The sequence below is a fragment of the Mastomys coucha genome, unplaced genomic scaffold, assembly GCF_008632895.1.
Source record: "Mastomys coucha isolate ucsf_1 unplaced genomic scaffold, UCSF_Mcou_1 pScaffold16, whole genome shotgun sequence".
NCBI lineage: Eukaryota > Metazoa > Chordata > Mammalia > Rodentia > Muridae > Mastomys > Mastomys coucha.
This window is the reverse complement of record NW_022196898.1, coordinates 35013722-35026491: the sequence shown is the minus strand read 5'-3', so window position 1 is coordinate 35026491 and position 12770 is coordinate 35013722. Positions and strand designations below refer to the sequence as shown.

Here is a 12770-nt window from a genome sequence, read left to right as displayed (position 1 = left end):
AATACATATATAAAAGGTCCTAGGTATGTTAACAAATGCATAGGAAAGTATTTTATTTCAATTAAAAGTTTTTCTTAAATTTCAAAATAAAAAATTCTTAGTTATTTTAAATTATTATTTTTTAAAATGAAAATAGATTTGAATGTTTTAAACAAAATCCAACAATTTGACTAATCCATTTCTCCAAATATTAAAGTTTTGGGGAAGTTATAATAACGTCTTCATTATTATTATGGTATCACATAAAAGTCAATGTCATTAAATTGGTACAGGAGAAATTATTTTATAATGAAGTACAATGAATGAATCTAATCCTTCTATAGGGACTTGTAAAATATTAAATATAACATTAAGTAAGCACATGAGGTTTAACAGTTGGGTTCTAATAAGATATTTCTAAAAATCTAGCTAATGGTAAGATAACTTAAATAGCAACTGAACACTCAGAACTGGTTCAGAACTCTGTCTTAGGCCTAACAACCCCTCGGCATCACTTACTGGGTTTCTAGATCTGTCAGAGTTACTGAGCCTTCCAGACACTGCACTGTTAGTATTTCCAACCGGCTTTTCGGCAGGGAGAGGAGGTGGGCTTTGTGGCTCCTCGTGTAAACCTAGGGAAAAGGCAGAAGACAGAAGTCACCAGCAATGGCTAGTCCAGGATTCCATACAATGACCGTCTGGGCTCCCTAGGAAAATGGCTGGCAGGAGAGATCCTGACCTGGAAGCAGACAGTTAAGTAATGAGAAAGAGCCCTCAGCAGACCTCTGAAAAGTGGGTGAGCTAACACCATGCTACATGCTATGATGGTGGAATAGCATTTGCTAAGAATGATGAGTCAGGCATTAACCTAGGCACTTCAAACAAAGTCACCAGCCTTGTGTCAGATCTGTCTGGTCTACTCATAGCTGGTACCACGCATGGTGATTTAGGTTTAAGTCTTACTTAAAGTGAAATAAGGTCAAAATGTTTGTTCTTTAGTTGTGCTAGCCAGATTTCCAGCAGCCTCTTGCCACTGGAGGATAGAGGCTACCACAGTGACCAGCATGGATATAGTACTGCCAGAGAGTATCATACAAGACAATATACTACCTACACTAGAGATACTGGAATTAAGAAAACTCTAAGTGAGACATTTAATTTATTAATGTCAGTAATTGTCAGGTTTGTTTGAACCAAAAACCTGTGTGCTCATTCTAGTAAGACATGATCCTTAGTAGGCAGAACACCCAACCCTCCCCCATTCACAAATAATTAAATGTTTCTGATAATTTAGGGTAATGGCCATAATTAGCCTCAATTACTGAAACAATACTTTTATATCCAAACCACACATGTAGCTCAGTAATGTCCCCAACTTACTTTAAAGAAAGAAAATAGAGATGATTAGATTTAATTATTGCCAGAAAATTAAAATCTGTGTGCAGGAATACTTCTCCAGGGGACAACTATAACATATTGCCGGAGGCCAAAGCCACCGTTTACACTGTCTGGTGTAGCCACTGAAAGTACAAGGGAATTCTTGTTTGTTCAATAGAATACTTGCAATTTCTAGCTCCAGTGAAAAACCTCTAACTTGAAGATGATCTGTCAAGTTCCCGTTTCACCCACAGACAGGAAAACATTCTCAAAGGGAGAAAAAAGCCCAAACACACTACTAGCAAAACAATGATTTAAATGCTTGTCATGAGAGGCAGGATACAGAGAGTCACTCAAGTCAGTCAGTCACCTTCCTGCATGCCCTCCCACTGTGACAGGTTCTCAGCCTCACAAGGAGACAATCACGCTATTTAAGAGTTCACTGGAGCACTAAGAAGAAGTAAGCTGGACCCTTACTTGCAGAAAGGGCGTAGGGAGAACCTGTTATGGGTATGATGGGTTTCCGAAGTACAGTTCCCATTTTAATACAGCCAGTGAAGGACCTGGCAAGAGCCTGAAGGAAAGCAAGGGACCAGCTATGTGCAGAACCTGGGGAGGATGCCATAGGTTCCAGGGGAAGGAGCTGCAGGTTCAAAGACGAGGAAGGACCTTGCCCACAGAGCTCTTCTTTTCTTCCCTGTTCATTCCAGCGTCTTTAGACACCAGAAATCATATTCTTTTTTCCTCTACTGCATTTATGCATTGTTTAAAAACTGGCCGGGCAGTGGTGGCACAGGCCTTTAATCCCAGCACTTGAGAGGCAGAGGCATGCCACACCCACTCCAGTGGAGCCTGCGTGACAGCAGTCCCTGAGGCAAAAAGTTTCAAAGAAACTAGTATCCTGGAGCCCCTTGGCATCCCCTAACTCGGAAGTGGTCCAGATTCACCCTTGCGATAGTCGATGGAGGATTTTTCGTGCTTTATTCCTGTATCGTTTTATTATTAGGTATAAAGGTGCCCTCATGGAATGATTTGACAAATAGTTAAGCTAAACTGGACATTGTTTTCTGGCCCCTGCCAATGTTCCAACCAATCAGTCCTAGTCAATGCTGAGCTGATTCTCGGCTTGGAATTTCATAAAGAATGTTACCCCATTCAGACTAATTGCCTCCAGCACTGTTAGGGAGATAGTGAAGGAGGTCAGGCATTGGCGTTTACTGAATAAGAGTTAATTATCCCAGGGCAAGTTCAACTAAGAATCCTCATTACAGTCAAGTATGGCAGACCACATTAGAATTGCAGCTGAGTCACTCTCAGGAATTAGATTATTATTTTGTTCTTGGTAAGGTTAGCAAGAATGGGACTCCTGGGGCATACTTCTGCTAGCCCAGAGGATTAACATAGTTGGGTGTTTACTAAGGACTGGCTGGTCCTGGGTTATACAATAGACTGGAATGGAAACTACACCTGGCTTTTTTTTTTTATTTTTTATTTTTTATTTATTTATTTTTTTTGGTTTTTTGAGACAGGGTTTCTCTGTGTATCCCTGGCTGTCCTGGAACTCACTCTGTAGTCCAGGCTGGCCTCAAACTCAGAAATCCACCTGCCTCTGCCTCCCAAGTGCTGGAATTAAAGGCATGCGCCATCACCGCACGGCTGCTTTTTTTTTTTTTTTAAAGATTTATTTGTTTTATATAAGGACACTGTCACTGTCTTCAGACACACCAGACAGAAGAGGGCATTGGATCCCATTACAGATGGTTGTAAGCCACCATGTGGTTGCTGGGAATTGAATTCAGGACCTCTGGTAGAGCATTCGGTGCTCCTAACCACTGAGCCATCTCTCCAGTGCTCCACCTGGCTTCTAAGATTAAGATGACCTTAGATAAGGCTGACTTTCTCCCAGTTGTAACCACTGCTTAGTTCCTGTCAATTTACATGTATATACTTTTCTATAGAACTATTGTGCTTCGATGTACCTTGAACGCCTGACTCTTCTTTTCCTTTTGTAATGACCATAAAAGTCTGATGCCTATTTTGAGAAAACTCTCTCTGTATTTTACTCTGCCTGTAAAATCCAGAATAGGGTTACAAGGTAACACCAAACACCATTTACTTACTGATTTATTTATTTATTTATTTTTTGAGACAGGGTTTCTCTCTGTAGCCCTGGCTGGCCTTGAACTCAAAGAGACCCACCTGCCTCTGCCTCCTGAGTGCTAGGATTAAAAGTGTGTGTGTGTGACCCCATCACCTGGTACCAACCTAACTATCTTTAGAACTTGTATGTTCTGATTTGTTATCAAAAGAAGAATCTGGCTTAGCTCAACAGTTACTTTCCTTCCAGACCTCTGAGCTTCAGAATCTATCTGAGGCTTGTTTTTTTTTGTTTTGTTTTGTTTTGTTTTTTTTTTGGTGGCTATGTATCTAGCTCTCAGGAACAGCTGTTGGTGTGTTGGGGAAGCAATCTCTGGTAAGCTTCCGTTTAACATTTTGTGTGCTGTCCTAATTCTCTATGGGGAGACTGAGGTATGTTTTGTGTGGCGTGACCTCACTAGAGGATTCCTGGAAGCTTATTTCTGGTTTCTGTCACATTATACCCCATTTGCCTTTGTCCTTGGTGGATTTTGTCTCATTTACTCTGACAGTAATAAATCATAACCATGATTATTGAGTCCTGAAAGGAGTCCTAATGATTCATCGACTTGGAGGTGGTCTTGGGGACACTGGCATTAGAGTAAATTTAAGAACAGAAGTTGTGAACTGAGGTCATAACTCACATAAACCATGAGAGAGGACTGAATTCTAACCTTAGCAAGTCAAAAAAAAAAAAAAAAAAAGGTTAACTTAGAACCCACATGAGGTTTCTATATTAGTGATCTTTGTATTTTACTCTGCCTGTAAAATCCAGAATAGGTTTACAAGGTAACAGTAAACAGGTGAATGACCGAATGAGCTACATTACAATGTTACTCCTTTCTGGACTATATTACACTGACAAAAGCCATTATGTCACCATTTCCCTAATCAACACTACAATATAACTTTCAAAGAAGCAAGATCTGCCAGAACTTGAGAAGTTGGCTTTTTTCCTCATTTTTCACAGCAACTCTGTTCATTCTCTTGCTACTGACTGAGCACTATCAACTAATAGCAAAACCATTAAGAGACTAAAACCAATATGATGCTTCTTGGCCATAACTTAGAGAAAAGCCAGTGCCCTAAGGTCAAGTGTATGCTCCTGTCCACTCTCAGGGTACTCCAGCCCTGGACACATGCCTGTGTTAGGAGCAGGACCTCCTGTCAGACAAAGGCAATGGCTTCTCTGGGCCAGGCGAAAGCTCAGCAGCCAGGAATGAAGTCAGAGGCCCCTGGACAGCTGGGTGATGATTCCCAGCAATGCCAGGAACTGCTCCGCAACTCAGATTTTCTTTTCTTTCTTAGTGTCTCTTGTAGCTTAGGCTGGACTTGAAACTTACTGTGTAGCCATGGATGCCCTTGAACTCCTGATCCTCTTGCATCAACTTTCTGAGTGCTAGGATTACAGGTGTGTACCATCTCTCCCTGTTTTATACACTTCCAGGAATTTAACCCAGGACTTCCAGCATGCTAGGCAATCACTCTACCAACGGAGTCACATCCCTAGCTCTAAATATCACATTTTTGAGGTACAACTAAAGCTGATATAAAATTTCATTTACTGTGTGTTTAAAAGAATCAATTAAGGATGTACAAACAAAAAACAGGGTTATACTAATTTTAAAATGATATTTATTTTGCAATTTAGTCATTCTAAGAAGTATAATTGTTAGATGTTTCTAAAGCTTTTGGGTGCAGTTCTTTGAACAATTCACACTGAGCTGAGTGGAACAGTATACCCCTGATGGACATATATAACTTCATTTGCTGTTCGCTTCGCCTCTCTCCCACCATCTTTACCAGAGGCACTGATATGGGATGCTATGATTGTTCCCAGATTCACAGTCTCTTATGCTCTTTGTCTAAAATCAACTTTAAAGAAAGACAACACAAATTTTTAGTGATAATTCTCCAAAGAACTGGAAGAGAGCACCTTGCTACAGGATGTCCTGTGACCATGAATAACAAACAGCAGGTTACAGGTAACTTCAAAGGCAGACATTGATAAGTTAATTCAGATTTCTCCCAGGCTGTTGGAGGAGTAAATTAGGAACACAGAGAAGAGCTTACATTTTCCTGGTTTGGCTGGGGGGATTCTTATTACAGTAGGCTTCCTGGTGGGCACCGGCTGAATGGCTCTTTCTTTTGTTGCTTCTGTTTTTGTGGGGAGCTGAAAGGGATCTAATGAAAAACATAGTTTATTTTGCATGTTTTAGTTAACACAGATTCAAACAAAAAAGCCTCATTCATAATTTAAGAGTCATATTTCTCATGCCCCAGGGAAAACTATTCATGGATAAACAAAATCTCAGTTTGCAGAGACAAAAACAAAGTTGGAGCTCATAAAAGGAAATAATTTAGTACCCCGTAAATAATTCATATGGCTTTCTTCCTCTCTGATGAGAGAGATCCAGGACAATCCTGAATTATGTAGAAGCTAGCTTTCAGGGGAGTGTAATCATTTCATAAATGTCTGCCTGTAAATGAGGGGCAACCACAACAAGTAATCTTTCCAAAGAGCAACGCCCCAGGCTCCCAGGAGGGCTCTGCTCTGCACATCCCTATGCAAGGCTGCAATACGTGACCACTGGCTCACCAGCAGCCTCCTCCTCCCCTCCCATGCCCCGACACTGGGAAGGACCCAGCTGTCTCAGATTCAGTTTAGTGACGCTACACTTCCATAATGTGGAAGTAAAGAGGGTTTTATTCCAAAAAATAAATCATCTCCCTTCAAATATCTAACTCTGGGGCAAAGACAGACGACTTAGCATTTCTCCATTTTCATTAATTTATTTTAAGTAAATCAGATATGCCTAGGGAAAGTACTTTAAATCAAAACATAACTATAAACCCATTTTTTTTAAACAGAAAGAAATGAACTTTAATGTAAATGTTCTTTTCATTATTTTAGAAATCTGTCTATAAACATGTTTGCATGTGGGGCTGGAGGGTTGGTTTAGCACTTGAGAATACTTGTTGCTCTTGCAGAGGATCTGACCTTGGTTTCTGGTACCCATATCAGGCCTGTAACTCCAATCCCAGGGGATCCATTGCCTCTTTTGGCCTCCATTGGTTCCAGGCACATATGTGACACATAAATACACATGGAAGCATACCCCATATAAATAACATTTAAAAAGTGTTCGAGAGCATGGTATATGCTTGGGTGGTGTGTGTGTGTGTGTGTGTGTGTGTGTGTGTGTGTGTGTGTGTATGTGCCCTCAGGGTTCCAGATGCCCACTCCTACTTTCTTTCTTCCTCTTAGTTTTCCTGTCACTAGCTCCTCTTAAATAACTGACTCGGTCAAGTGTAATTATTCTGCTATGCATGCCCTGGTGAAAAAGTGTTACGACATTGCAGATCTGCAGGCCCCTTGTGCTTATGGGCATCAGCTGTGCTCAGGGAGTCAGGAGGTCATCGGCATGTTGTGTTGGGCTGAGATCCATGTGTCACCAAAAGAGGACAGAGGACAAATGACTGAGAAGAAAGGGGGATGAAAGGCCTGGTCTTTACCTCCATGATGGTGGAGCCCATGGCCTATGCAACAGTCAAGTCCCCTCTAAATGAGCCACACCCTTGACTGCTGAAGTTGACTTTTTTCCTGAGTGTGGGCAACATACAAAGCAAGCATGGTACCTCCCTTTGTGTTTGTAGACTGCAGAAGGCCACATCACTTGCATGTTTAAAGGGCTAAAGTTCCTGACCTTTGGTCCTGGGCCTTATTTTTAGAAAATTACTCTAGGAACAAAAAACACTGGAAGTAAATTATTTCTGGGAGTATATGTTATAGGATTTTTTTTCTTTTTCTTTTTCTTTCTTTCTCTCTTCTCTCCTCTCTTCTCTTCCTCTCTCTCTCTCTCTCTCTCTCTCTCTCTCTCTCTCTCTCTCTCTCTCTCTCTCTCTCTCTCTCTCTCTCTCTCTCTCTCTCTCTCTCTCTCTCTCTCTCCCTCTCCCTCTCTCTCTCCCTCTCCCTCTCCCTTTCCCTCTCTCCCTCCCTCCCTCTCTCCTCCTCCCTCCCTCCCTCTTTAGAAACAAAAGCAAAATATAGGGGCAACAACAGGGAGAATCTTTGAGTATTCAACTCCAAAATAGTTTCATTTTATTATTGACAAAGAAAAATAACTGGGCAGTAGTGGTACATGTCTTTAATTCCAACACTTTGGAGGCAGAGACAGATAGAACTCTGAGTTCAAATCCAGTCAGGGATTCATAGAGAAACCTTGTTTTGAAAAACCAAAACCAAGGCCAGGCAGTGGTGGCTCACACCTTTAATCCCAGCACTTGGGAGACAGAGGCAGGTGGATTTCTGAGTTCAAGGCCAGCCTGGTCTACAGAGTGAGTTCCAGGACAGCCAGGACTATACAGAGAGAAACCCTGTCTCGAAAAACCAAAAAAGGAAAAACCAAAACCAAAAAGAAAAAGAAAAAAACAAAAGAAAGAAAAAAGATAGTAAATACATTTTTTAAAAAAATATACTATAAGAAAGAACCTTCCCCCCTTCCCCAAGTACATTTTTTCAGTGGTTTGAAAAATGACTATAGTATTAAAGGTGGGGACATTAGATACAAAGAAACAATAGATTGGACTATTAATCTAAAAAGATGTTGCCAATAAATCTCATTGCTTTTCCAAGGCAACAATAATATTAATCAACAATAATAAGCTATAAAAATAAAAACTGCTTTGGTGACCTTGGGGAATGCACATACATACATATTACTCATACATACAATAAACAAACAGAATCTTAAAAAAGAAAGAAGAAAAAAATGATTGGGACGGACGTGGGGGTCTATTATGATTTCAGGAGCTGTGAAGTAAAGGCAGGGGGATGGCAAGTTTGATAGCAACCTGAGCTACAGAGTGATAAAATCCTGACTGGAAGAAAAAGGAAAAAGAAAGAAAGGAGAAACAAAGAAAGAAGATTATTTTGTTAAAGGTAGCACTTAACACAATTTAAATGACTCAATACAAAATGAAAATCAGGCCTTCAGTCCATCTTCTCAGAGTCCTTCCATATACATCATTTAAGACTTGACACAATGTAACTAAAATGCCAGAAATACCATTCTTCATCTTTTTGATTTATTTTCAGAAAGAGCTTTATGTACCCTGTGCAGTGATACATAATTTGATATACAGTGATACATTTTATGTATCAAACTCACTCAGTAGCTGAGGATAAGGTTGAGCTTCTAAGCTTCCTGTTCCTCACTGAGTTCTAGAAATACAGGCACGAACAGGACCACATCAGGTTTACCCAGTACTGTAGGTTAAACTCAGGGCTTCATGTATCCTAGGTAAACACCCTACCAACTAAGATACATCCTTATCCCCCGAACCTTGCATTTTAAAAAATGAATAAAATATATGGAGACTGGGAAATAATAGGTTTGTTTGCCATCTAGGTACTACATGATAGTCCATTATATTGTATCATACCATAATTCATTTAAGCAGCCCATTGAAACTTATTTCTAATACTCTTTGTGGGTGTACATAATCTGCCTAGATTGCTGATGAGAGTGACTGCCATAGGTTCATATGTTTGAATATTTGATCTCCAGCTGGTGCAACTGTTTGGGAAGGATTAAGGGGCATGTCCTTGTTGAAGAAGGTGTGTCACTGGGGGAGCAGGCTTTAAGGTTTCAAAAGAGCTATTCTCAGTATGTGTGTGTCTCTCTCTGCCTCCTTCTTTCAGATTAAGATGTGAGCTTTCAGATACTGTTCCAGATACTGTACCATGCTCCCCGCCATGATCATCATGGACCCTAGCCCTCCAAAACCATAAGACCCACCATATAAATTCTTTCTTCTATAAGTTGCCTTGGTCATAGAGTTTTGTCACAGCAACAGAACAGTAACTAAGGCATATGAGCATTAGCTCCAATATTCTTTTTTTTTTTTTTTAAAGATTTATTTACTTTATGTGAGTATGCTGTTGCTGTCTTCAGATACAGCAGAAAAGGGCATCTGATCTCATTACAGATGGTTGTGAGCCACCATGTGGCTGCTGGGAATTAAACTTAGGACCTCTGGAAGAGCAGTCTTACTTAATTAACCGCTCTGGAAAAGCTCTTAACCCACTGAGCCATCTCTCCAGCCCCAGCTCCAATATTTTGAGACAGGGTTTCTCTGTATAGCCCTGGCTGTCCTGGAACTCACTCTGTAGACCAGGCTGGCCTCGAACTCAGAAATCCACCTGTCTCTGCCTCCCAAGTGCTGGGATTAAAGGCGCACCACCACTGCCCAGCTTAGAACAAGTTCTTAATCTAGAGCCTAGGAGTGGTCTTGTCATGTTAAAGTTGTACCTCAAACGGTTCCTACATGAACTAATGGACACCTTTTGAGAGAAGGTAAAAGCTGCACAGTCTGCATCAGGTTCTCAGAATCCTGTGGTCTACAGGTGGTTAATAACCTCCTGGAGATAATTCTATTAGAGACTGCTCATACATCACAAGACAAACACTGTCCAAATCTAGGGAAGTCAATGGCATTTTCCTGTATGTGCCATGCTCACTCTGTTTTCTTTCTGGTTTCTCATTTCAACACCAATTATTCTACATGTGTTGTCAAACAAGCAGGCCCCTTTATACCTAGGCATGGTCTTCATTACTGGGCTGATAAAAACACTGATGGTTTCTTCCGTCCATTAGCCTGTCTGTAATAATATGCTTGTCACTGTAATTAGTTTCCCCATCTCTGGCTTGCTTTTCTGTCATTTTTCTCTCCAGAGTTCTGTTAATAGCAGAGATCGGTCACTAAACTATTAATGCGGTCTGTGAAATGGCGCTGACAGAAGAAGCATTCTGCTTTCTTTCTTTCTTTCTTTTTTTTTTTTTTTTTTTTTTTTTTTTTTTTTGACAACTAGGTATGATTTGTAAGGGTTAGAAGTGGAATTGCTAACACTTCTTGGCTTTATTACATTAACCTAGAAGGCATTCTACCTATGAAATGAATCCAATATTAAATTGTCTGCTTTATGAGTTTTCCTTTAATAATTCTTCTAATCTTTACAATGTTTCCACAGTGTCAGTATTTTCTGATCTCTATTTCCTGAGATTAATACAGCAACTTCATTTTATGAATGCTTTATTAGTTTCTCATTATTTTTGAGGGAAGACAAAGAGGCCCAAAGATAGAGTTCTGAGTTTTCTTCTGTGTACTCTCCCTAGTTCTGCTGATGCCTGGACCGATCAGGCAAGGGTTTACAGAGACCATTTACTTACTTATAATGACAATGCCACCGAAATACCAGGAAAACCTCACAGAATCCTCAGTGAAAAACAAACAAGAAATCCATCAGTACTGAGGACTCAGGTGATCCCGAAGCTCTCCGGAGGGTATGGAGCCACAAAGCCGGTGTGCACTCTGGGAAAATCCCTAGGGTGGCTGTGGCTCAGGAGATGATGATGAACAGCTTGGAAGAATTTAGAAGGAAGCAGCAGTAATCCAGAACAAAAGGCTGAAAGTGGGGCAGTATATAGGAATGGGAGGAGTGAGGCAGTTCTGAGGATGGGTCACAAGGTAAAGCAGGCAATGGAGACTTCATAGATGTGAGGTAATCACTATGTCCGTATACACTGGTGGCAGTGCTTTCCTACGTGATCACAGCAGCCTCGGTACTATCCCCCACCAGGTATCTTACATGAGGAGAGAGACTCACTGCCGGGATAAGGGAAGTGCTAAGAGTCACACAGGAATTGTGTGAGAGATCACTCTACTCCCAATCCAAATAGCTAGATACTCTGTGATACAGTGAGAAGATTCAGGGATAGCCTCCCTGTCTCTCTAGAGAAGGCTGTTTGTGTGAGGTTGCCACCAACTGAGGTGTGAAATATAGGGCGTCAGGTTTACAAAGAGATAAGCATGGGGCTCCCTATGACTTCACAGTCAAGAGCAATGGTTAATCAGGCATACAAATTATATATCTTGCCAAAAGAGGGCCTGATGATTAAGTACTGTTCGAGGAAGAGGTAGAAATCAAGATGCAGAAAAGGCCGAGTGTGAGCATGGCACTGCAGCCATGCTGAGTGTGAGCATGACACTGCAGCCACACCGAATGCTTTCTGTTCAGCTTCCTGTTTGAAGACGTCTGTCATGATCTGCTTTATAATACAGAAGAAATTCTTGGCATTTTAAACCAGGTTTCCATCCCCATAGTACCTAACAGGTTCTAGAAAGGTGACCTCTGGTTTATATTGTTTCCCCATCCTGCCCTTCTCTGGCACTTGTAACATCAAAAGGTTTAGATAAAAAGATATTAGCAACACATTAAAATAGTATATAAGGTATGGTTTGCTTAGGGAGTCCTGAAGATATTGGGTGGCAAACATAATGTGAAAAACAAACAGGACTTAGAATAAAAAGATTGTATTTAGGGGCTGGGAATGTAGATCAGTTGGTAGCATGATGAATGAAGCCTGGGGCTTGACCCCCAAGGATACCAAATCAAAGTGGAGACACACATAGACACACACACACAAACTAACACACATAGACTCACACACAGACACAGACATTCACACATAAACATAAACACACTCACATACATACACACACTCAAACACACACATATACACTCTTACACACACAAACACACAAACACACACACACACACACACACACACACACACACACACACAAGCCTTGGCTGGGAAAACAGTTTAATGACACTGTTATAAGGCACTGATAGTCTCTCAGTCTGTTTACTTCATGTGCAATGGGAGGCCACTGATGCCACACAGAGGGCTGTCTTAAATCAAATTAGTTCGAGTTGACATAAAAATAGCATCCATCACAGTGTACAGACCATCCGCAGAAGCTCAAGAGAGCCTCGTGTTCTCCTTCTGCCTTTTATGGGTAAGAGATATGTCTTTTTCCTTTATATGTTATAGCCAGTTATAATGTATGCATAATAAACAAATATGTCTGCCACCACGTATAAGCCACATGGCATTCAGACTTTTTGTTTGTTTGAGACAAGTAGTCCAGATGTAGCCCAGGTTGTCCTTAAACTTGGAATTTTCCTAACTCAGCTTCGAGTGCTGAGCTATCCTGCTCAGTCACACTTTGGCTTTGAAATTGTGTGTATTCTATGCCATTCTATGGCATGCTTAATATTTATAAGATAACAGTTAAAACCTGGAAAATACTATCAAGTTTATATGCCTACAAACTTCATCCAAATAAGTAAACAATAGTAAAAAGGATTTTTTTCCATTGAGACATGAATCAGCTTGATTTGACAGATCAAAGATAAACTTTCCGTCACC

At 40.7% G+C, this 12770-nt stretch overlaps 1 protein-coding gene across 7 annotated transcripts in view; it reads right to left on the bottom strand.

Annotated features, from left to right (window-relative positions):
- The window catches only part of Sh3d19 (SH3 domain containing 19), a 163887-nt gene that overhangs the window by 28799 nt on the left and 122318 nt on the right, over positions 1-12770 (bottom strand). For all 7 annotated transcript variants that reach the window (XM_031374234.1, XM_031374235.1, XM_031374236.1 and 4 more), the window contains 2 exons: positions 5566-5676; positions 499-611 (listed from right to left, as the gene is read on the bottom strand). In XM_031374234.1, the coding sequence (XP_031230094.1) occupies positions 499-611; positions 5566-5676 (224 nt within the window). The remainder of the gene's footprint in view (positions 1-498; positions 612-5565; positions 5677-12770) is intronic.